Here is a 24,188-nt window from a genome sequence, read left to right on the forward strand (position 1 = left end):
GAATTTATGGCGTCTCTATCAATGTTGTTCAAAGCTGCCGAATACGAGGGCTGATCCAGTGGATCCTGCACATATCTGCTTATGTTTTCCTCGTATATACGAAGATCCTTTCTGACATGCCTCGTGGGAGTATGTTATTTTAACATTCTAAACTATACAATTTTTAATCTGTATTTAGTTCCAAGCCAAGGCTACTTCAATAGGGTTAGTCCATAAATCCATTGAGCTAAGTGAAGTAAGGTGAGCTGGACAGTTGAATATTATCTACAAGCTGGACATATATTGGGGACGGCACGCTCTATACAGGACCAGTAGGTGTTGAGCCTGTTGCTCTATCCCGAACTCAGTTGTGCCAGAGCAACTCTTGTCTTCCGCGGCAGGTTCTTCTCTATTTCTGCTATGGGCGGTGGGCGACCTCCAAGAACGACATTCAAAGCTGCTGTATACGAGTTCCGGGATCCTGAATATAACTACGTATGCTCTCTTTGTATACATGAAGGTCCTTGCTGACATGGCTCGGGGGAGTATCCAACTGTGTGATATTTAAGTTGGGATGACTCGGAGTCATTGACTCCTGCGGTGATATCCTAGTGTTTAGTCAGCATGACATTATGTTCCTTGACTGGGAGGACCTTCGTTTCCTCATGTAGATGGTGCTCTGAGGTTATTTGCATACAGCACGTTAAAGTCCGTAGGGCAGCATTCTTGCAATTTTGAATATTTCTCCACTGGGTATCACTCAGCGAAGGAGACCACACCGGAGCAGCAGAATTGATGGTGCTCTGAGGTTATTTGCATACAGCACGTTACAGTCCGTAGGGCAGCATTTTTGCAGTTTTGAATATTTCTCCACTGGGTATCACTCAGCGAAGGAGACCACACTGGAGCAGCAGAATTGATCACTGGCCAGCCAATTGTTTTATAGGTAATCAACAAGGTTTCTTTGTCCATTCCCCAAGCGCTGCAGTGGCATGAACTGAGGAAGTAGTTCAGGTTTACCTCATTCGTTCAGGTGATGAAAAGTGTAGCAGAAGACTTCGCTGGTGATAGTTTCAGGTTACGTCCAGTGAAGTTGTGCATTTATCCGAGATCGCATATATCATGGGTTGACAATCCTTGGTCGTTGTTCGTTGAACTCCAAATCGTTTAAATGCGAAGAACCGATTGTCGGTGTTGTAAGGTAGTATCTTCAGATCAGCGGAACCGAGACCTCTATAATGTTAGTATTCTGCCAGTAGGAGTCTTTATATCTAGCCTCCGCCAAACTGACTTAGACAGAAACACGTCTCTTGTTGGGCGCATCATAAACTCTGGCTTTCTAACATTGGGAAAGATCAGACGAGTCCGGTATCTTCCGTACTTTGAACGAGTATGCCCCTACTCGATATAATGCTTGCACCAATACGGCTGACATAACTAATGCCAGCGATGGTCTGATCAATTGCGAATCCAGAAACCAAACAAGGCTTTTCAATAATTTTGATCATGCTCCCTTAGAAGTATTACGATATTGTCTTTTATCGGTTGATGTCCTATCGTTATTAACCAAAGTAATGGAGATAATATACAGTATCTGTCAGCTTAACCAAGACGAAACACATCTGTTGTTGGATGACATTAACGAGCATCATTAACTCTAACCTTCCGACATTGGGAAAGATCAAACGAGTCCGCACTTCGAACGAGTAAGCCCCTACTCGATATATTGGATGACAGGACGGCTGACATAACTAGTGCCAGTGATGGTCTGATCATTTTCTAAATCTTTAACAGATGGTTGATATAATCTCGGACCATCCTATATATACGAAACTATTTAACATTAGAGATGTCTTAATGATCTCGAAAAAAACTGATCTAGGTTCCTACTTCTTTCAAAACACGACTTAAAACAAATGAATTATTCAAAATATAGAATAACAGTGGATTTTAGATAAAAATCTATAAAAATATAATTGAATTTAAAATATTTAAAAATACAACAACGATTAATATAGAAAATTAAGTGAAGTGAGGAAAGGGATTTATAAAAAACCCTCTAAATCTAAAAATACTTAATATCTTGGAGCTTTGCGCTGGAAACTTCTTCTTTGGCCAATTCTCGCTGGAATTTCTGTTGCAACGATATGACAATGCATGGGCAGCCGTTCTTCTTGTTCCAAACATTGACGCAAATTACGCCAAAAAGGTAGACACATAGATTTCCAACGCATTAAACGATATTTATCGCAACGGTTGGTGGAGGAAAACTTTATTAAATCCAAAATCATAGGTTGTATATTTTGCATCTTAAGATTGGCCATGAGATAAGAAGTTTTCTTAATATTAAACGAATCATTTAGAACAACGAAAATCTCCTTCGCTTGACGTAAACACAAATCGGCCATACGGAACTGAGAACGACCACGATTAATGTAAACTTTAGCTATATCCAATAAAACTAAAGCTTCTTGCTGTTTCAGACTTATATGACGTATAATTTTAAGCGATTCATGTAGTTCTATTAAAGCCATATCAAAATTTTGCTGACTATATAAAGAATTGTTAATAAATCGTGATGAAAGAAGGTATTACGTATTATCAAAACATACCGTTCAAAACAGACACCCTTTAAATGATGATAACGTGAAAGGAATTTCAAATATTTCACATTTTCCGCTACATATAGTTTGATATATTTTATGATCTTTTCAAGTATTAAAAGACTTGCGTTATAGTTTTTGACTTCTATTTGAAATTCAGCCATATCTAGATATGCTTTCAGGTAAATACCTTTATTATGCTCAATACCCACTGTAAAAGAGGGAAGATATCTTTTAAAAAGTTATGAGGATTCTACACATTTTTTTAAATCTATACCTCCCGTTAAAATTACAATGGCTTTTTGTGCTTGACCTAAAGCCTTGGTTGGTTCAGTATGATATATGTTATTAGCATAATGTAGCAGAGCATAGCCATAACTTTTGGCTATCGCCGAGGAATAGTGCACAATCTTGCCTTTATTCGAATGTTCCTCATCGATCCAATCGGTTCCCTTAGCCAAATCAAAGGATTTTTCAAGATATTTAACAGATTCTTCCAAATCTGGAATAGTATTAAAATAATATCAGATTCCAAAAGTCCTGCAATCTTATTTACCACACTTGCTTAAATACATTCCGTATTTGTAGTAAATCCTACACAACGATTCCTTTGAGACCTCTTCAGCTTCGCATACTTTAGCTGCTATTTTGATAATAATCTTAAAGACATCCATTAAAATCCAATCGTATTTCCTTTCATAGTTCTCAAACATCAAAATACATTGCAGTAGTAGACGTGTACATATGGCTCGTCCATTGCTTTCACCCAAAATTGCAGATTTTTCCGCCATTTTACAGTTATCGAAGAGACTTAACAGCAATTTTGGTTCATCCCGAAAGCGTTCTCTTATAGAGGCATTCTCATATAGTAGACGTTCTTTATTGATTAACATTTCAAAGTATTTAGCAGATGTTGGACAACCTGCTTCGAGAAATTCCTGTACAAGGGCATTGTAAATATCGGCACTACGTCGTGCCTGCTGGAAAGTAGGTATAATAATTTTTCTACGGATTTCCTTTTTATCGAAAGAGACTTGGTTTTTAAAAGGTCCCGTAAATTTGATACGTTGCTGCATATTGTTAATGTTGTTTTTAGAAATTTGTTTTTGAAATATAATAAAATTATTAATAAATTTGTAAACGATATAGTGTCAAAATAGAATGAATGGAATCCTTAGATCCGTTTTATCTCCTAGTTTAAAGTAAACTTCAACAGGGATTTGCTCTAATGTTTTGCTAGATCACGATCCCTCATGTGATCGCACAAGTCTGTTCCAGTCTTTATGATATCCGTTGTAAATATTTGGAAATGAGGATCCACCAGAACTTTAAATTTTACTTCTATGTTCTTCAATATCTTGTTCGTGTAACCGGTTTCCAGGAGTTTAATCTGACTAAAGATCAGTGAATAGTAAGGTTGGCGACCGTTTCCAAACGGTGATGAAGTGGCGGTATCGGTATTTTGACTTATTTTGGTCTTCGTCATTAGAGCAATGATCGCCATTTTATTCTGATGAATGCACTTTTGTTGCGATTTTTTGATCTTTAGGAAAAGGATCCTTCAGGACTTTAATGGTCTCTTCTATATTCTTCAATATCTTGTTCGTATCGTTGTTTTGACATATTTCGGTATTGGTATTTTAGCGTTATCGGTATTTTGGCTTAATTCGGTAACGATATCTTAGAGTTAACGGTATTTTGACTTAATTCGGTATTAGTAATTAATTAATTAATTAATTAATTAATTAGTGCTTAAAAGGTGTTTTAGCGGTAACGATAGCTTAGCGATAACGGTTGCCAACCTTGGTGAATAGTCATCCCATGATTCCGAATCATTCCTGCTCTAGTCTCTATATCCAAGGAGAGAAGTCTTTTAGTTTTTGCTATCTTATTTAACTGAATGTCCATTTCTTGCGATTTTTTGGAAAAGGGTCCTTAAGGACTTTAATGGTCTCTTTTATATTCTTCAATATCTTGTTCGTATAATCGGTTATTGATGTGAGTTTTGGATAGAATTTTTATTCACTGAAGAGTTTCCAGGAGTTTAATCTGATTAAAGATTCAGCAAATAGTCATCCCATAATTCCGAATCATTCCTGCTCTAGTGTCTTTATCCAAGGAGAAAAGTCTTCTTGTTTTAGCCATAAGAGCAATGATCGCCATTTTATTCTGATGAACGCACATTTGTTGCGATTTATTGATCTCTTGGAAAAGGATCCTTAAGGACTTTAATGGTCTCTTCTATATTCTTCAATATCTTGTTCGTATAATCGGTTATTTATGTGAGTTTTGAAGAGTTTCCACAAGTTTAGTCTGATAAAAGATCAGCGAATAGTCATCCCATGAGTTCGAATCATTCCTGCTGTAGTGTCTTTATCCAAGAAGAAAAGTCTTCTTGTTTTTGCCATTAGAGCAATGATCGTTGTTGTAACAGGTTGGCTGTAATTGGATGTTCTATCCTGTAAAGCTCTTGAGTTCCGAGGCGGAGATCCAATTGTCGTGGGAACGCAATGATCGCTATGTTAATCTGCTGAATATCCTTCCATTTGGTTGTTCTTGGTTATAGCGCTCCAATAAACAATTTTGTTACTATTTTTTCGATCCAACAATTGGTTCTTAAGTGTCTTAATCCAAGAAGAGAAGTTTTCTTGTTTTCGCCGTTAGATCAAAGATCACCATCTTATTCTGCTGAATAGCAATTTGATTGATCTTGGTTATGTCGCTTTAATAAACTGTAATACCAACTTCATGATACCACCATTGCAAATCACTCTCTCTATTGGTTGTTTACTTTCAGAAGCGATGGCGTGGCCCACTCATCATCTTATTATTGATCTGAAATTGTACCTTACTGTATTGGTCTTTTTGAACTTTGTCCGTCAGAAAATCTTTCTTTCGAGCAATACCTCACTTGACTTTATCCTCATCATTCGTAGATTTCCGACTGCATAATTCAATGGCAAAGGTATGGCTAATCTTTATTTCTATATTGGATGACGAGGAGCTCCTTTTCTTCATGGGTTTGTTCAGCTTTACGGAAGATATGGTGCGCTATCCCTTAGAGATTTGGTTAAATTGTATCGTATTGTTGGACCTCATAGCCTCATTTTAGTAGTTGATGGTGTTATTATCATCTGAGGATTCAGATTCGCTGCTATTAACTAGTATTAATACTAGATTCTCTAAGGTTATTTCCCGTTTTATCCTTCCTACCCTGATGTGAACCATAGGATGGAGGGAGGGTAAAAGATTGACAAAACTCTCTCGTTTCTCTATACGAAAGGGAATTCGTTGCAGATACGGTTTGTGCGGCAACAGCTGGTTATAAATTGCTGTTGTGACTGAAAAATCCTTAAGTTTTTCAAAGACAGCTGGTAGCAGCTAACTCAGCCTACATAAACGTTGTCGTCGATTGAGAAAATGATGATTTGTTCTTTATTTATTATTTATGTATATTTGAAAATTAAAATACATACAGTTTTTGTTTTTATTTTCTTAAATATTAAAAATTTAATCTTAAAAAGATAAAATGTAATTTTTAAACACATACATATGTTAGATAAGTTTCCAGTAATTTACAAATGAACGTTCGATTATATAGTTTATGTTTCGCTATGTTGATCAACTGAACGAAGTGTGTGTGTGAATTGGATTGAATTAATTTTATAGTGATTTTTATGTATATAACATTATTTTAAATTTTACATGATTTTTTTTTAACTAAAACAAATGAAAATATAAAAAAAAATACAAACAAGTTTTTTATTTAAAAAAAAATAATTTGACTGTCTTTAAAATTTTATTAAAAAGATAATTTTTAATTTTTTTTAAAAAGTTTTTTAAATTGTATTCAAAAACATATGTTGCAGAGAAATAAAAATAATTTTTAAAATAAATTATTGAAATTTTTTTTAGAAAAGTTTGAAAATTTCAAAATTAAAAAAAAAATTGAACAAGGAATTTGTTAAATTTTTTATGCAGAAAATTTAACAAATTTTCTGTAAATAAATGAGAAATTTTGTAAATTTTTTTTACAAAAAAGAGAATTTTTGGATTTTTTTCTTTAAAAAAGATAAATTTTTGATTTTTTTTTTTTGTAACAGAAAATTTAAAAATATATTAAAAACTAAACATTTTGTAAAAATTTCGTAAAAAAGAAAAATGTTGTAATATTTTCTGTAAAAAAAAGAATTTTTATCAAAATTTCTTTAAAAAATTAGAAATTTTGTAAAATTTTTAAAGCAACATTTTTGAAAAAATTTCTAAAAAAAGTGAAATTTTGAAACATAATCTATAAAAAAATAAATTTTGAAATTTAAAATAAAAAACATTTTTGAATAATTTTCTTCAAGAGAAATTTTAAAAAATTTTCGAAAATTTTCTTTAAAAAAAGTGAAAAAAATAAAAAAAATCTTTAAAAAGATAATTTTTTAAATTTCTTAAAAAATATAAATTTTAAAATTTTTTAAAAAAGTAATTTTTTTAAAATGCTTAAAAAAGTTATTTTAAAATAATTTTTACAAAAACAAACCTTTCTAGAAAAACAGAGAAATTTTAAGAAAAAAATGTTTAAAAATTGTTTTAAGAAAAGAAAAAAACAATTTTCGAAAATTTCTCGATTTTTTTTACAAAAATATAAATTTTCGTATACTTTCTTTAAAAGAGTGAAAATTTCAACATTTTCTTGAAAACAGAAAAACCTTTGATTTCTTTTCAAAGAAAAATTTTCAAAAATTATCTTTAAAAAGAAATAAATTTCAAAAATTTGCTTTAAAAAAAGTTTCAAAATTTCTTGAAATTTGGACTTTTTTATAAAAATATAAATTTTTGAATATTTTCTTTAAAAAAGTGAAAATTTCAGCATTTTCTTGAAAACAGAAAAACCATTGATTTATTTTCAAAGAACATTTTTCAAAAATTATCTTTAAAAAGAAAAAAATCTCAAACATTTTCTTTAAAAAATAGAAATTTTGCAATTTTTACTTACTTTTTATAAAAAAAAAACAAATATTTTTGAAAATCGTTCTAGAATAAAAAAGAAATTAAAAAAAAAAACGAAATGCCAAAAAAATTTCTTTAAAAAAAAATCAAAAATTTTCTTACAAAAATATAAATTTTCGAAAAAAATTTCTACATTTTCTTGAAAACAGAAAAACCTTTGATTTCTTTAAAAAAAGAAATTTTGCAATTTTTTAAATACTTTTTATAAAAAAAACATACATTTTTGAAAATTGTTCTAGAATAAAAGAGAAATTAAAAAAAAACGAATTGCCCAAAAAATTTCTTTAAAAAAAGAAATCAAAAATTTTTTTTACAAAAATATAAATTTTTGAAAAAATGTCTACTTTTTTTTAGAAAAAAGAAAAACTTTTGATTTCTTTTCAAAGAGAAATTTTTCAAAAATTTTCTTAAAATATTTATAATTTTCAAAAACTGGCTCCTATTCGGCATTTCAATTCGAATCGAAATTTTCTCCGTTTGGCAACACTGGTATTCTGCATTTCGATTCAATTCTCCGTCACATAAGCAACAAATTGCAAAAACCTAGCTACGAGTCGTAATTCAGGTCTGAGTTGGGGAACAACTCTCGCGTCATCGCGATTATTTCTTAAACGCGTTCAGGTTTGTGTTTGTTGCCAGGCTTTCAACGGTTTTGCGTCTGTTGTTATTGTAACAGCTCGACTGTGGCCGATAGTTATTTCCTGGGTAAACAACTTTCGGTTGATACAGCTGTCGCAGGGTTGACAATCTTTGGCCGAGTATGACTCGGGTCGTTCCGGAGCGAAGATCCAATTGTCGTGGGAACGCGGAAGTTTTGCGTCTCGCTCGCACTGGTGTAGTGTATTACTTCACGTAACTGTTCAAAGTTATATATATGTATACATCAACCTCGTGCTTTCGTTTCACCTCAAGTGAGGTTATGTTTAATTGGCTTAGACCACAGAATACTCAAACGTTTGGAACTTTAGATTGAAATTGTTGGTGGTGTTTTATCCTTTAGGACCAGCTAAGAAAATCTCCCATCCCTTGATTTTTTTTAAGAGGGCACGGAGTAATCCCAAAATCGAAAAAAAGTAGGCACGATCGTAACGAAGAATACAAACATTCGTAAAGTATTGAAACGAAATGGAATTGCTTCTTCTTTTTCTTACGATTCAGTTTTTTGTTGGAATACCTTTATTCGATCGTTACGTAACTGAATGCGTAAACGTAATCGAAATGCAGGGGTGATTTTCTTAAACAAATAGAAATTTTCAACATTTTTTAAAAACTTCATAAAAAAAATTAGATTTTTTTAATACTTTTTAATAAAATTTTGAAAAATTTTCTAGAAAAAAAGGATAAATTTTTAGAAAATGTTTTGGAAAAATAGAAATTTTTGAAAATTTAAAAAAAAAAATTTTGTAAAATTTCTAGAAAAAATTTAAAAAAATTTAAAATGACTGAATTACGACTCGTAGCTAGGTTTTTGCAAGTTGTTGCTTATGTGGCGGAGAATCGAATCGAAATGCAGAATACCAATGTTGCCAAACGGAGAAAATTTCGATTGGAATTGAAATGCGGAATAGGGGCCAGTTTTTGAAAATTATAAATATTTTAAGAAAATTTTTGAAAAATTTCTCTTTGAAAAGAAATCAAAAGTTTTTCTGTTTTCAAAAAATGTAGAAATTTTTTCGAAAATTTATATTTTTGTAAAAAAATTTTTGATTTTTTTTTTTAAATTTTTTGGACAATATTTTAGATGAAAAATTTTGAAATTTCCTTTTTATAAAAAAACATATTTTCTTTACAAAATCAATAATTTTAAATAGAAACCTTATTAACATCTTTAACTTACAATATTTTAGACTTTATTAGAACCAAAGAAAATTTTCATATAGAAAACAAAATTTCTATTGCAAATTACTTCTATGAATTATAAGATATTTGTATTTCAAACATAATTATTGTTTAAATGTATTAAGATTTATTGTTGTTGTTGTTGTGTATTGTAATGCTATTGAAAAATATATGTTTGTGGGGGTGTGTGTGTAAAATTACAATTACATACTTAAATATGTAGTTAATTCAAGGTATTTAAAGAGAGAGAGATAGATATAAAAAATAAACATTTTTTTTTACATGATTCCAATTATGTAAAAACTATATAAAGATTATTATTATTAATAATAAAAAAACAAATTATAATTAAAAAATTTGTTAAGATTTTGTTTAAAACAAAATAATAAGAATTAGAAAACAGCGCTTAAGAATGCTTAATAATGTTGATGATGGTAGGGAAGTTTTAGTATTCATGTATTGAATGTGTGCGCTCGGGGAGAGAAATTTAACAATACATATATTAAAATAAACCTAAAATTGCGCAATATTTTGTTTCTTTCTTTTCAAAATACACTTATCATAATGTATTTAGTTAGTTAATAACCAAAGTACAATGGTGTCTTATCATATTGTTAATCCGTTCCAGCTTCATCGATATCTTTCGATAATTTATCAATAGTTTCATTAATTAAACTATCAACAAAAGATTTTGCATGTGTATCATCCTCATTAGTTTGAGAATCTAGGAAAAAAAAAAGAAACAAATATTGATTACTTTGAATGGAGAAAGGAGAAAATAACTTTGATTAAAATTACCTTCTAAAAATAAATTCATTGAAATGTCATCCATGGTGTTTATGGTATTCATATGTTTGCTGCTTTCATTGCCATTTGTTGTCTGTTGCAATTGTCCAAAATCATTGTTGTTGTCTTTATTTGTATCCGAACCGAAATTTAACGCTGAGGATAGTTGTAATGTAGATAATTGATTGTCTGCGACATTGTTCGTTGCATTATTCGGTTCCGCCATATCTTTAGCAGATTGAAAACTATCATCGGAACCATTTTCCAGATTTAGTACGGCTGCAAGTGAGGGTACTGCTGGGGTGCTTTGTTTGTCGAAATTGTTTGCAATATTTGTGGTAAAATCAATATTATCATTTGTATTGACATCGTCATCGAAAAGACCAGCTAAATCGTCATTGGAACTGGTGCGGGATGCACGCCGTTGCGGCATTTCGATAGGTACTTAAATTATTATTAGAAAAGTTTAATTTTTCAATTCTAAAAAAAAAATCTCAAAAATAAAAGTAACACTTACCAATATATTCACAATCATCATCTTCATCATCCTCCTCGTCGATATTCAAACGTCTTAGACCACTTGGTGGTATTCTTTCATTTGCCAACTTTAGCTGTTCCTTACGAGGGCTGGGTGAACTTTCATCCTTTAAAGGACTAAATGATTTATGATCACGTTTCTTGCGTCCCGGTGAAAATGGTGTACTAGCAACCAATATTTTGGGATCTACAAACAATGAAGGATCCAATTCTATGTCATCGACCACTTTACCATTTTCGACTTTTTTCAAACGAGCCGGCATAACAACAGGCGTTACGGGTAGGGGAATCGAATGGCTGGAATTATTTTTACGATTACTACGATTGGGTACAGCACAGAAATCCTCATCACAACTATCATCAGAATCGGAGCTACCACCAAAGATTTCGACTTGTTCACGAAATGATACAGAGAGATTTTTTGATTTATTGTTGCGTTTAGCCTGCAGGCGCCTAGCACGATCGTTCGACTCAAAGGTTAGCATCAAAGGATGGGTACAACGTTCTATTTTGACCTGTACGTTAAAGAAACGTTTGCCAAAGGAGGTTATTAAATGGGAGCGTGAAAATTTTGTGGGCGTGGTTATGGTGTTAAATTTAGAATTTTTGATTTTATTATGTTGAGCCACCGATGATGACGAAGACGAAGAGGAGGTGGAGGAGGAGGAAGAGTTCCTCGAGAAATGTTTAAATTTCTTTTCCGTTTTAATAGAGGGTGAAGTGTTGAGTTTGATAAAGAAATTGTTTTTAATTTTATTATGCTTAGCATCCATGTTGTTGCCTTTAAGCTTTTTGGGAGGCGGTGAACCAGAGTAGCCATCTGAGGCCGTTCTTTTCTCTGCTTTTATTTTATTATCTTTTCTGGCAGCCGCTTTCTTTTTGAATTCTTTTGCTAGCCTTTTTAAATTATCTCTATGTATTCTTACTTTACAGGGTTTTATATTGAATTCCTTTAACATTTGTTTTTTCGTTAGTTTTTGACCCACTTGCGACAAAGGTTCAAAGAGTTTCTGTTGTGCTTTCGTCGGTGTTAGTTTTAGGTGTTTATGTGAATCTTTTATTTTCTCCTGTTTAATGCGTATATTATTGGCATGTTCTTCTAGAGGTCTTGTGAGAAATTCCTCTAATTTCTTACGTTCCAATTTAACTTTTAAGGATTTTATAACATTATTGGCGCCATATTTAGGAGGAGATAAACTGCGAGCCTTTTGGCTTTTGGATTTTTTCAAAACACTACTGACCGTCAGCGGCGAAGGCAGGGATTCACGTCTAAAGCTGCCCGTTTTCGATAGATGTTTTTCATTAAAATCTTCCACCGTTTTATCATATTTACTTTTTGTAGGTGTTGCAGCAGTTTTAGCGGGAGACGAGGTGTTGCTTGTTTTCTTTAGAGGACCTTCGGATTTAAGTTGATCAAATAAATCACCCATTTTTTGTTAGCTATTACACAAATATTTGTGTTTTTACTAGGGAATTGGCTGTAACGAAAAAAAAGCGCAAAAGTTGCTTTGTAGTGAAAAACTTTAACCTACAAACTTGTAGAGATGTTTGAGGGTTTTGTTTTAAACCCATAATACTTACAAATCGTTTAATATTTTTGCTTATTACTCCTCTTCTACGCGTTTTTTTCTTCTTAGTTTTCTACCAAAATTTGGCTCTGATGTACAAATGGCCTGGAAACCACTCAAAGGTAAACACAATCCTGCAGTATATTTTGTTTTTCAATTGGAATTGTTATCTTTATTTAGAAAATTTTCACACATTTCTACAAATTATTATATACCTTTTTTATTATAATGAAACGAAAATGTTTAATAACAATTCATTTGCACAAATTGGGAAATATTTTTTAGCACATACATTTATTGCCAAAATTTATGTCTTTAGTTTCTTTTTTAATATTTACATTTATTTATAAGTATTTATTATGCATTTTTCTTAAATTTTTGTTTAAATTTACAAACAAATTGTAATAAAAAAGACGCCGACAGTTTGCAACTTTTTTTCGCCTTTTTCTACCAAAAATTTTTTTTGCTATTTTTACATTTCTCCGTAATTTCGCCTAAAATGTAACGGCGTCTGACTATATGCATTTCGACAGCGGCTAAAAATCGTCTCTAAGCCGGCAAAATTTTTTTAGCAAAGTTTTTAGTTAATTTTATTACGATATATTTCAAAATACCTACAAATTTATAAAAAAATATATTTATTTCGTAAATTTTATACAATTTTTGAATAGAAAAAAATTAAGAATTCTTAAATAGAACAGAAAGTTCTATATATAATTTAATTCTTATAATATTAAGAAAATTATATATTTTCTTCTGAATATAAAAATGAAAAAAATATATATGTTGTCTGTTATATTTTATATATCTGTTATAGACTACCTCAGTTTTAATCGAGAATATGGAATAATTAATAATCAATCGATCCCAATTGGATCACCGCTCCGGAACGACCCGATTCTCAATCGGCCAAAGATTGTCAACTCAGCATCAACTGTATCAACTGGAAGTTTTTTCTCCAGAGAAGAACATCCCGTAACAGCCAACCTGATGCAACAACAACATTAATCATCAAAACGTTTGCGGTCTTAGAACTGCCGGACCTAACTAGAATAGAAGAAAAAGTAATATCATCTGGTAAATTTCTTTTTAGATGGATTGAAACTTTTATTAACTGCCTGTTCCTCTAAATGCGAACGAATAATAATAATAATTATTATTTTATAAATTTTTATTTAAAAAAACCCTTTGTCATAAATTTTACCCAAATCCTCTAAAAATGCAACACTTTTTACTGTTTTTCCTTAAACTTTCTTCTTTCTTTTAAGTTTTCTTCCTATCCCAACATGTAACGGAATGTCAAAAAACTTTTGACAACAACTTATAAGAGAACAAGAACAAAAAAAATTATAAAAAATCGCGTGTATGCGTGAAAAAGTTTTTGCTTGTGTTCGGTCTGTGTACGGTGGTAACGGGTTATAAAAATAAATAAATTTCTGTGTAAACAATCGTATTAATAATAAAATCATTATATTAATAAAATAAAACGTAAAGTGTGAACTCCATAAAGTGCTTGTCTCCAAAAATTTTCCCTTAAATAACAAACCGAAAGGGTAAGTGCTGTTGATATAAATGATTTTGCAAATAAAAATGTATACAAAATGTAACCATGGTGCAGGTGAGCTGAGCTGCAAAAATGGGGGAAAAAGTTGTACAAAATGAAAACAAAAACAAACATACAAACTTTAACTAAATTTAAGAAATATAGAAAAAAAGGCGCACATTAATTGATTTTTTTCGCCTGTAATAAGTAAATTATTAATTAAATAAAGTTTAATTAAGTTGTGTTAAATGTTTAGTTTGTAAAACAACTCACGTTCCTAGAACATGATAATGATTTTATGATGATTAAGTAATTTGTTTAAATAGTTTTAAAATCTATGTGAAAAAAGTGCATTGATAAGAAAAGGGGGGAATTGTAATAGAGGAAAAACAAAATAGGTAAATAAAGAGTATGTTGAGAAGAAAAGAGTTAAAAAGCAAGAGAGATCTTGATAATAACAGTGTTGCCAGTTAGCGGGGAGTTGAAAGGTTGGTGAGTTTTTGGTAATAGACTCTTGCAAAATGTTAGAATTTAGTTTTCAATATTATTTGAATAATTTTATAGATTTTAAAGAAAAAACTATAGAACCTATTCGTTAAAGAAAGTAAAAAAGGTAGAAAAAGTCAATGGTTGGATAAATCGTTATGAAATTGACTTTTTCGGAATGTCAATTTTTCATGATTTGCCAAAAGTTTTTGTGTTTTCATTTAAACTGTAGAATTCCTGTCCAAACCCAATCACACCAATATTGAGAAAATAAGAGAATGTTTCTTACCGTTTTTGAAGTTATCCTTATTGGGGTCTTCTGATTGCTTCATAAGCCTTTTCGAAATCATTATAAAATTTACTTTCCTATGTTTCAAATACGAAATATCGACTTTTCTGAAATTGCAAAAAGTTGTCAGTCCAAACTTAATCATAACAGTATTGATTTTATGCAGAATTTCTTCATCAGACTTTTTGAAACTGAAAATTTTATTCGGATTATAAAATTTTTAATCTGATATTGTGAATTTCATTTCGTTGTAGAATATTTTGTTTTAAAATACTTTATTCAATGCTTATTATTTTAATTGCAATCGATCCGATCAAAATCTTGAAACCAAGTTTTCTTCGAAATTTTGAATTTCATTCCAAAAACAAAATACTTTCCAAATTTTAACTATCTTTTGAAATTTTAAATTTTATTCCAAAGATTTAAATTTCTTTTTATCTAAGTTTTACTTCCAAAATTATAAATTTCTTTCTCAAATTGTGAATTTCTTTTAAAAATTGTAGATTTCTTTTTGAAATTGTGAATTTCTTTCTAAAATTAAAAATTACTTTCTAAAATTTAAAATTTTCTTTCAAAATTGTAAATTTCCTTCTAAAATTGTGAAATTTTTTCAAAAATTGTAAATCTCTTTCTGAAATTGTGAATTTCTTTCTAAAATTAAAAATTTCTTTCTGAAATTTGAAATTTTCTTTCAAAAATTGTAAATTTCTTTCTGAAATTGTAAATTTCTTTCTGAAATTGTAAATTTCTTTCTCAAATTGTGAATTTCTTTCAAAAATTGTAAATTTCTTTCTGAAATTGTAAATGTCTTTCTGAAATTGTGAATTTCTTTCTAAAATTGCAAATTTCTTCTTTTTATTAAATAAAACAACAACAAATTGTGAATTTCTTTTAAAAATTGTAGGTTTCTTTTTGAAATTGTGAATTTCTTTCTAAAATTAAAAATTACTTTCTAAAATTTAAAATTGTCTTTCAAAATTGTAAATTTCTTTCTGAAATTGTGAATTTCTTTCTAACATTAAAAATTTCTTTCTGAAATTGTGAATTTCTTTCTGAAATTGTGAATTTCTTTCTGAAATTGTGAATTTCTTTCTGAAATTGTGAATTTCTTTCTAATATTAAAAATTTCTTTCTGAAATTTGAAATTTTCTTTCAAAAATTGTAAATTTCTTTCTAAAATTGTGAATTTCTTTCTGAAATTGTGATTTTATTTCAAAAATTGTGAATTTATTTCAAAAATTGTAAATTTCTTTCTGAAATTGTGAATTTCTTTCTGAAATTTGAAATTTTCTTTCAAATATGATAAATTTCTTTCTGAAATTGTGAATTTCTTTCTAAAATTGCAAATTTCTTCTTTTTATTAAATAAAACAACAACATTTATTGAATTTTTTTAAAAAATATCCTAAATTTTTATCAATTTTATTATTGTGATTTTGTATTGGAGCCAGTATCGGAACTATTATAAATTGTATTTAAACTTATCGAAGTAGTCATTTCCTGTTTAGTATTTGTAGACGATTTTTTCTTTTTTAATTTGGTTTTAACTTTACGCACTATAGTCGTAGCAGTGGCGGTCATAATTAAGCCATCATTATTCCCACTACTATAATTGTTAAGAGTCGAGGGTCTGCGGGCCTCATTTGAAACTATATTATTTGTATGATTGTTATTGGGTAGTTTATTTTGTAGTGATTTTAATTTCTTATTCTTTTTGCTAGCTGCTGCTGCTGCACCACCAACTCCTGTCTGTACGGCTGTTACCACTAGGCCACCAGTTTTGAATTTATTTGAGCGGCCATGGGTTTTATGTTGGGAAAGCGCTGGCTTATTTAACGAACGCTGTGATGAGGCTAAATTGTTGCGTGGTTTAGATTTGCTAATTTTGGTGAAAATTTTACTAGTTTCAACAACTTTAGAGATGGTAGTTCTGAAAGGGAAGGGAAGAGGGTTTAGAGTTTTCTTTTCATATAAATTTGTTATAGAAATAGTTAGTTACCTTTTTGTTTTTATTTTACTTGAGGTTTCATTGTCTGCTTTGGTGGAAGTATTAATTGTACAGGGTTTTTTGATATTGGCTAAATGCTTAAATATACACATGGTACGATCTTCATTTATATCGGGTACTACTAACTTAAGAGGCACTTTCATTTTGCTTTGACTACGTGGAGAAATATCGGTATCTGAGTTTAAGATTTGCCATTCCATTAACTTTTGTGTACAAGCGCTAAAGAGATAAGACAATTTTAAATAAATTTACATTATTAACAATAATACTCACTTTAGAAATGCTTCATTTTCCAATCTTTTGTTGCTATTGCCAGCCGAAAGTTTAGGCATATAAAGGCCACAATTTAAATGCTGTTCGCTAGACATCTTTTTGCTTTTCAGAGATTGTGGTGCCACCCACGATAAAGGTCGTGAGCGATCTACACCTAAAATCATATCATCTGGTTGTATACCAGTCCAGATTTTCTTTTTCAAAGATAATTTAATATCCAAATCTTCTTTACTTAAGGTTTCCTTTTTCGACAAAGGCCTATAAAAAGGACTGTGAGTTCTAGAAAAAAATGTAAAAAATTAACAAATAAGTTCTTTATTAAAAAACCACTCACTTATTTTTCGTGGCATTTGGTTTGTAAGGCGTTAAGGTAGGCGAATGTCCTGCTGTATTCAAATTATGCCATGAACTAGTTCTTTTTGCCGGTTGTCCTATAAATGGCAATTCGTTGCCTGTGTTTTGTGTTTTTCTATCATATTTTTCCGCTGCTGGTTTATAGAGTATTCGTACCGTATGATTTTTTTGTTTTCCCTTATTCGAGGGTGATGTTATTATCAATTCTGGCGGCATATTTCTCAAACCATCTCCTATCTCTTCTATATAACGCCGTTGTAATTCACTTTTTAAGAGATTGCGTCGTATGCGTGGTGGCATCGTTCCATAACAGGTGACCATGCCATTAGCATCAATGTACTCATCATCGGTAGAGAATAGTAAATCTGATCCGGGATCGGTGGTTGGCATATCGAGGAGTAAACGTTCGTCTTTTTTACGGCGATGTAAGGATTTTAGGCGGAATTTAAGGCGGTGAGGCTGAAACGAAGAGGAAATGATATTTTTAATTTCGAAATAGAAATTGTCGATCTAAAATTTTGTTCCGAAATTAAAAATTTCTTTTCGAAAATCTAAACTTTAAACCATTTGAAGATTTTAATCCGAATTTGTAAATTTAATAACGACAAATGTGAATTTCTTTTCGAAAATTGTAAATTCATTTCGGAAATTTTAGATTTCTCTCCGAAATTTTAAATTTCTTTCCGAAATTGTGAATTTCTCTTCGAAATTGTAAATTTTTTTCCGAAATTTTAAATTTCTCTCCGAAATTGTGAATTTCCCTTCGAAATTGTAAATTTATTTCCGAAATTGTAAATTTCACTCTGAAAATGTGAATTTCTTTTCGAAATTTGTAAATTTCATTTCGAAATTTGTAAATTTCATTTCGAAATTTGTAAATTTCTTTCGGCCATTTGTAAATTTGTTTTAGAAATTATAAATTTCTTTCCAAAATTGTAAATTTCTCTTCGAAATTGTAAATTTCTCTTCGAAATTGTAAATTTCTCTTCGAAATTGTAAATTTCTCTCCGAAATTGTGAATTTCTCTTCGAAATTGTGAGTTTCTCTTCAAAATTGTGAATTTCTCTTTAAAATTGTCAATTTTTCTCTGAAAATGTGAATTTCTTTTCGAATTTTGTAAATTTCATTCCAAAATTTCTAAATTTCTTTCGGCCATTTGTAAATTTCTTTCGGAAATTATAACTTTCTTTCCAAAATTGTTATTTTATTCAAAAATTGCAATTTTGCAATTTTTTCGAAAATAAATTTTTAATTTATTGAAGATTTTAATTAATTGAAGATTTTAATCCGAAATTGTAAATTTAATAACAAAATTGTAAATTTTTGTGCGAAATTGTAAATTTCTATCTGAAATTGTAAATTTCAATCCGGAATTGTAAATTTCAATCCGAATTTGTAAATTTCACTCCGAAATAGTAAATTTCTCTCCGAAATAGTAAATTTCTCTCCGAAATTGTAAATTTCATTCCCAAATTTTAAATTTCTCTCTGAAATGGACAATTTCTTTTCGAAATTGTCAAGTTCTTTCCGAAATATGAATTTCTTTTTGAATTTTCTAAATTTCAGTCAGAAATTTTTAAATTTCTTTCGGCCATTTGTAAATTTTTTTTTTTCAGAAATTATACATTTATTTCGGTAATTATACATTTATTTCGGAAATTATACATTTATTTCGGAAATTATAAATTTGTTTAGAAAATTATTCGGAAATTATAAATTTCCTTCCAAAATTGTAATTAAAATATTTTTGAGAATTAAAAGAGTCAATCCTCATTTATTAATTTCAATTCAAAATTAAAAATAATTCCTAATTTTATTCTGATATCCATTAAAAGTTATTATTAAAAAAAAACAGAAGTTAATTAAAATTATTTAAAAATAATAAAAAAAGTTGAATCCTTCGAACCGGATTTGAACCAGTGACCTATGGATTTCTACAACGTTGAATTAAACTTCTACAGTCCACCGCTCTACCAACTGAGCTATCGAAGGGTATACAAGCATTTGAGCAAAAACCTAACACATACCAGATACATATATCAAGCCAAATTGTTTATAAGAAACAAACCCCAAAAGGTTTTGTATTGAAAATGAGTGAATGGTGTTAGTTTTTATTGTAATCGTAATATGTTGAAAAACTACTTTCACCCAACAGGTGACTTGAATTCATATGTTTGAAATAGATTTTTCTTTGAATTCAACAAAAGACTTTGCCAACATTCCCTCATCACCTTCGATAGCTCAGTTGGTAGAGCGGTGGACTGTAGAAGTTAATTCAACATTGTGTAGATATCCATAGGTCACTGGTTCAAATCCGGTTCGAAGGAGTTTACTTTTTTTATATTTATTAAAATAGTATTTTTTTAAATTAAATTTTAAGTAGGTCACTGCGTTACCTTCACTTTAAAACTTTCGATTTTAATTTGAAGGTCATGGATACGGTTTAAAATATTTTAAATAGTTTTCACTTTTAATAGAAATATTTTAATGCAATTATTTTACTTTTGTTCAATTTTTTAATTTCACTTTTTTCAATTTTGATTATTTAAGTAAATTTAATAAAAAGAAATCCTTCGAACCGGATTTGAACCAGTGACCTATGGATATCTACACAATGTTGAATTTACTTCTACAGTCCACCGCTCTACCAACTGAGCTATCGAAGGCTATAAGTATTTGACCGTTATTTTGAAAAATCCACTGGCTGCTGTTTACACAATTAAACTATACCTCAGATTTGTATTTATTATCTTATCTGAGCAGTTCAAAGGTTTCATAATATGTACGAAAATTTATTCATTTGAATAATTAAGTTAGGTTAGACAAAATCTAAAATAGCGAAAAAGAAGTAATCAAGTGGGAAATTATGATATTGATATTAAATTTCCAATTTGGTAGTCTGTAGTCTAAACTATTCTAAAGTCTAGACTATAGTATAGTCTACACTCTAGCCTAAAATCTAGTCTATAGTCTAGTCTAAAGTCTAGCCTATAATTTAGTCTTGTCTATAGTCTGTGCTATAGTTTAGGATATGGTTTTTTTTATAGTATAGTTTATGATCTAGTCTATAGTCTATGTTATGGTCTAGGCTATAGTTTATAGCCTAGTCTATAACATCGTTTACAGTTTAGTCAATAGTCTAGTCTGTAGTATAGTTGATACCCTTGTCCATTAGTCTATGTTTCATATTTTAGTTTAGTCTATAGTCTATTTATCTATATTATATTCTATAGTTTATTCTGAAGTCTATAGTGTTATCTATAGTCAAGTCTATATTCCAGTCTATAGTCCAGTCTATAGTTTATAGTCTAGTCTTTTCTATAGTCTATTCTATAGTCCATTCTTAAGTCTAGTCTTTGTCTATTATATAGTCTAGTCCATAATCTAATCTATTGTCTGGACTATATTCTATTCTATAGTTTATATACATAGTCTAGTCTATAGTCTAGTCTATAGTCTAGTCTATAGTCTAGTCTATAGTCTAGTCTATAGTCTAGTCTATAGTCTAGTCTATAGTCTAGTCTATAGTCTAGTCTATAGTCTAGTCTATAGTCTAGTCTATAGTCTAGTCTATAGTCTAGTCTATAGTCTAGTATGTAGTCTAGTCTATAGTCTTGTATGTAGTCTAGTCTATAGTCTAGTATGTAGTCTAGTCTTAGGCTAGTCTGTAGTCTACTCTAGTCTATCATCTAGTAAAGTCTGTAGATCATTATATAGTCTAGTCTAAAGTTAAGTCTACAGTCTATTGGTAGGTTTATAGTGTATAATAATAATAGTCAAGTCTATAGTCGAGTCTATAGTCCAGTCTATAGTATAATCTGTAGTCTAGTCTCCACTCTTGTCTATAAACTATTCGATAGTATAATCTTAAGTTTAGTCTTTAATTTAGTCAATAAAATAGTCTGTAGTCTAGTATACAGTTTAGTCAATAGACTAGTATAGTCTACAGTTAAGTCAATAGTCCATAATCTATTAAATGGTGGTTACATTTTTATTAACAGATTTCTTTGGCTGTAACAAAATCCACCTCACTTTCTCTTGACTGTGTTTAGTTAACACAACTAAAATGTTGAATTAATATAATAAAGAATTTAGCGAATATCGTAACCTCCCCAAAAAGGTTGGTATCTCGGCTGAAAATTCACCTTACACACTGACAAGACAACACAACACATCACCTTGGCATTTAACTGATATAACCTTCGATAGCTCAGTTGGTAGAGCGGTGGACTGTAGAAGTTAAATTCAACAATATGTAGAAATCCATAGGTCACTGGTTCAAATCCGGTTCGAAGGATTCAATATTTTTCTTGATTTTAGAAAATTATATATTAAATTAGTTTTAGTAATTTTTTAACATTTTAATTAATTTTATATATCTTTTGTTTGTTAAATTATTTTGTTTTATTTTAAAAACTAATTACGTTTTTAATAAAATTTTCTTAAAAGAATGTTGTTTTTTGAAATTCCTTAATATTGCTTAACACTCTCATACATATTTACTTGATAGCAGTAATTTGTTTTTTTTTAACAAAAACACCTATTAAATAATTAAATAATGTCTAATAATTCTTTGTCTTAACGCTGAAAAGTCTAAAAATTCTTAAAATTTTTTTCTTTTGTATTTTATCGATTTTGTTGCCAAATTATGTCTTTTACCCGGTGTGTTAATTTTTTTCTATTTTTTCAGGTATTATGGCAAAAGTAGGAAGTGGGGAAGGTGTATGGTTTAAATAAATAATGGCAAAATAAATAAATGCAATAGCATTTTATTGTTTTAAATGCCAAGTTTACATAAATCACTCTTTTGTTGTTACAAAAAAAAAAAATTGTTTGATGTTTCAAGAACCTTTTTTTTATACAATTTATTTTCCTTTTACGACATTTTAACCATTTAAAGTGTAGTATAGTTTAATTTTTTTGTTCTTATAAAGAAATTGTTTCTGTTTTTGGCAAATAGTTTTCAGAATTTTTTGGGGGGGAGGGGAATATTTTGTCAACAAAAAAGTGACACGTAATTGTTTTGTTTGTTTTCTTTTTTTCGGTCGGAGATTTTTTTCGACATGTTTGTTTTTTTTACCAGGGTTTTCCTTAAGAATTTTGATTGCTTCTAGTCATAGTATTCGTTAAGCTGAACTCCTGGTACTATGGCAAATATTATCATATGTTGTTGTTTTGTTTTCTGAAAAAAGTTTTTAAAGCTGTTTTTTTGTTTCAGCTACATTTCAAAAAGAGGGAATATAAAATCTGTTGTCTAGTCTATAGTCTAGTCTATAGTCTAGTCTAAAGTCTAGTCTATAGTCTAGTCTATAGTCTAGTCTATAGTCTAGTCTATAGTCTAGTCTATAGTCTAGTCTATAGTCTAGTCTATAGTCTAGTCTATAGTCTAGTCTATAGTCTAGTCTACAGTCTAGTCTACAGTCTAGTCTATAGTCTAGTCTATAGTATAGTCTATAGTCTATTCTTTAGTATAGTCTATAGTAATTTTATGTATGGTACCCCATAAATTCGCCAATGCCAATTACATTTTGATCCCTTAAACAGATTTTTATTTCTATACCTTTAAAGTATTCTTGTGACATTTTGTTTTGACCTATTTGTAAATTACATTCTTGCTTCTGCTTTCTTTTGTCTTCTTTTATTTTATTTGTCTGTTTTTGGTATTTTTTTTACTTTTAGCAAAAAATTACTACTTTGAAGAAAAAAACTTTCTATTTTATATGTTTGGCTGCGGTGACTACTGCAAAAGAATCACAAAAGCAAATCTCACTGTCAATGCCAACAACAACAAAAAAAACTAAATTCGAAATTATAATATTACGAAAATTGTAAAAAACGGCTACTAGAAAGAATTCAGGGACATTTTTATTGAAAACAATTGTTTGTTTGTATTTGTTTTTTTTTTTTTTTTTTAGTCTATAGTCTAGTCTATAGTCTAGTCTATAGTCTAGTCTATAGTCTAGTCTATAGTCTAGTCTATAGTCTAGTCTATAGTCTAGTCTATAGTCTAGTCTATAGTCTAGTCTATAGTCTAGTCTATAGTATAGTCTATAGTCTAGTCTATAGTCTAGTCTATAGTCTAGTCTATAGTCTAGTCTATAGTCTAGTCTATAGTCTAGTCTATAGTCTAGTCTACAGTCTAGTCTATAGTCTAGTCTAGTGTATAGTCTATAGTCTAGTCTATAGTCTAGTCTATAGTCTAGTCTATAGTCTAGTCTATAGTCTAGTCTATAGTCTAGTCTATAGTCTAGTCTATAGTCTAGTCTATAGTCTGGTCTATAGTCTAGTCTATAGTCTAGTCTATAGTCTAGTCTATAGTCTAGTCTATAGTCTAGTCTATAGTCTAGTCTATAGTCTAGTCTATAGTCTAGTCTATAGTCTAGTCTATAGTCTAGTCTATAGTCTAGTCTATAGTCTAGTCTATAGTCTAGTCTTTAGTCTAGTCTATAGTCTAGTCTATAGTCTAGTCTATAGTCTAGTCTATAGTCTAGTCTATAGTCTAGTCTATTGTCTAGTCTATAGTCTAGTCTATAGTCTAGTCTATAGTCTAGTCTATAGTCTAGTCTATAGTCTAGTCTATAGTCTAGTCTATAGTCTAGTCTATAGTCTAGTCTATAGTCAGTCTATAGTCTAGTCTATTGTCTAGTCTATAGTCCAGTCTATAGTCTAGTCTATAGTCTAGTCTATAGTCTAGTCTATAGTCTAGTCTATAGTCTATGGTCTAGTCTATAGTCTAGTCTATAGTCTAGTCTATAGTCTTGTCTATAGTCTAGTCTATAGTCTAGTCTATAGTCTAGTCTATAGTCTAGTCTATAGTCTAGTCTATAGTCTAGTCTATAGTCTAGTCTATAGTCTAGTCTATAGTCTAGTCTATAGTCTATAGTCTATAGTCTATAGTCTAGTCTATAGTCTATAGTCTAGTC

At 30.0% G+C, this 24,188-nt stretch overlaps 3 protein-coding genes across 3 annotated transcripts in view; all 3 read right to left on the reverse strand.

The window, feature by feature from the left end:
- Nucleotides 1–1,912: 1,912 nt before the first annotated feature.
- Nucleotides 1,913–4,655, reverse strand: LOC111681285. The gene is made up of 4 exons (XM_023443043.2): nt 3,139–4,655; nt 2,860–3,084; nt 2,592–2,793; nt 1,913–2,529 (listed from the first exon to the last, which is right to left on the reverse strand). The coding sequence occupies exons 1-4, from the start codon at nt 3,656–3,658 to the stop codon at nt 2,055–2,057; spliced, it is 1,422 nt and encodes a 473-aa protein (XP_023298811.2). The 5' UTR covers nt 3,659–4,655; the 3' UTR covers nt 1,913–2,054.
- A 4,755-nt stretch (nt 4,656–9,410) lies between these two features.
- LOC111681259 lies at nt 9,411–13,276 on the reverse strand. The gene is made up of 6 exons (XM_046946568.1): nt 13,136–13,276; nt 12,529–12,927; nt 12,327–12,447; nt 10,726–12,223; nt 10,221–10,652; nt 9,411–10,146 (listed from the first exon to the last, which is right to left on the reverse strand). Exons 4-6 carry the CDS (start codon nt 12,173–12,175, stop codon nt 10,037–10,039), a joined length of 1,992 nt encoding a protein of 663 aa, XP_046802524.1. The 5' UTR covers nt 12,176–12,223; nt 12,327–12,447; nt 12,529–12,927; nt 13,136–13,276; the 3' UTR covers nt 9,411–10,036.
- A 2,747-nt stretch (nt 13,277–16,023) lies between these two features.
- The window catches only part of LOC111681284, a 37,556-nt gene continuing 29,391 nt past the window's right edge, over nt 16,024–24,188 (reverse strand). The window contains exons 9-12 of the mRNA XM_046947530.1: nt 17,246–17,724; nt 16,912–17,190; nt 16,630–16,857; nt 16,024–16,560 (exon numbers count right to left, since the gene is read on the reverse strand). Coding sequence (XP_046803486.1) covers nt 16,056–16,560; nt 16,630–16,857; nt 16,912–17,190; nt 17,246–17,724 — 1,491 coding nt within the window. The 3' untranslated portion in view covers nt 16,024–16,055. The remainder of the gene's footprint in view (nt 16,561–16,629; nt 16,858–16,911; nt 17,191–17,245; nt 17,725–24,188) is intronic.

The sequence above is a fragment of the Lucilia cuprina genome, chromosome 3 (genome assembly GCF_022045245.1).
Source record: "Lucilia cuprina isolate Lc7/37 chromosome 3, ASM2204524v1, whole genome shotgun sequence".
NCBI classification, from domain to species: Eukaryota; Metazoa; Arthropoda; class Insecta; order Diptera; family Calliphoridae; genus Lucilia; species Lucilia cuprina.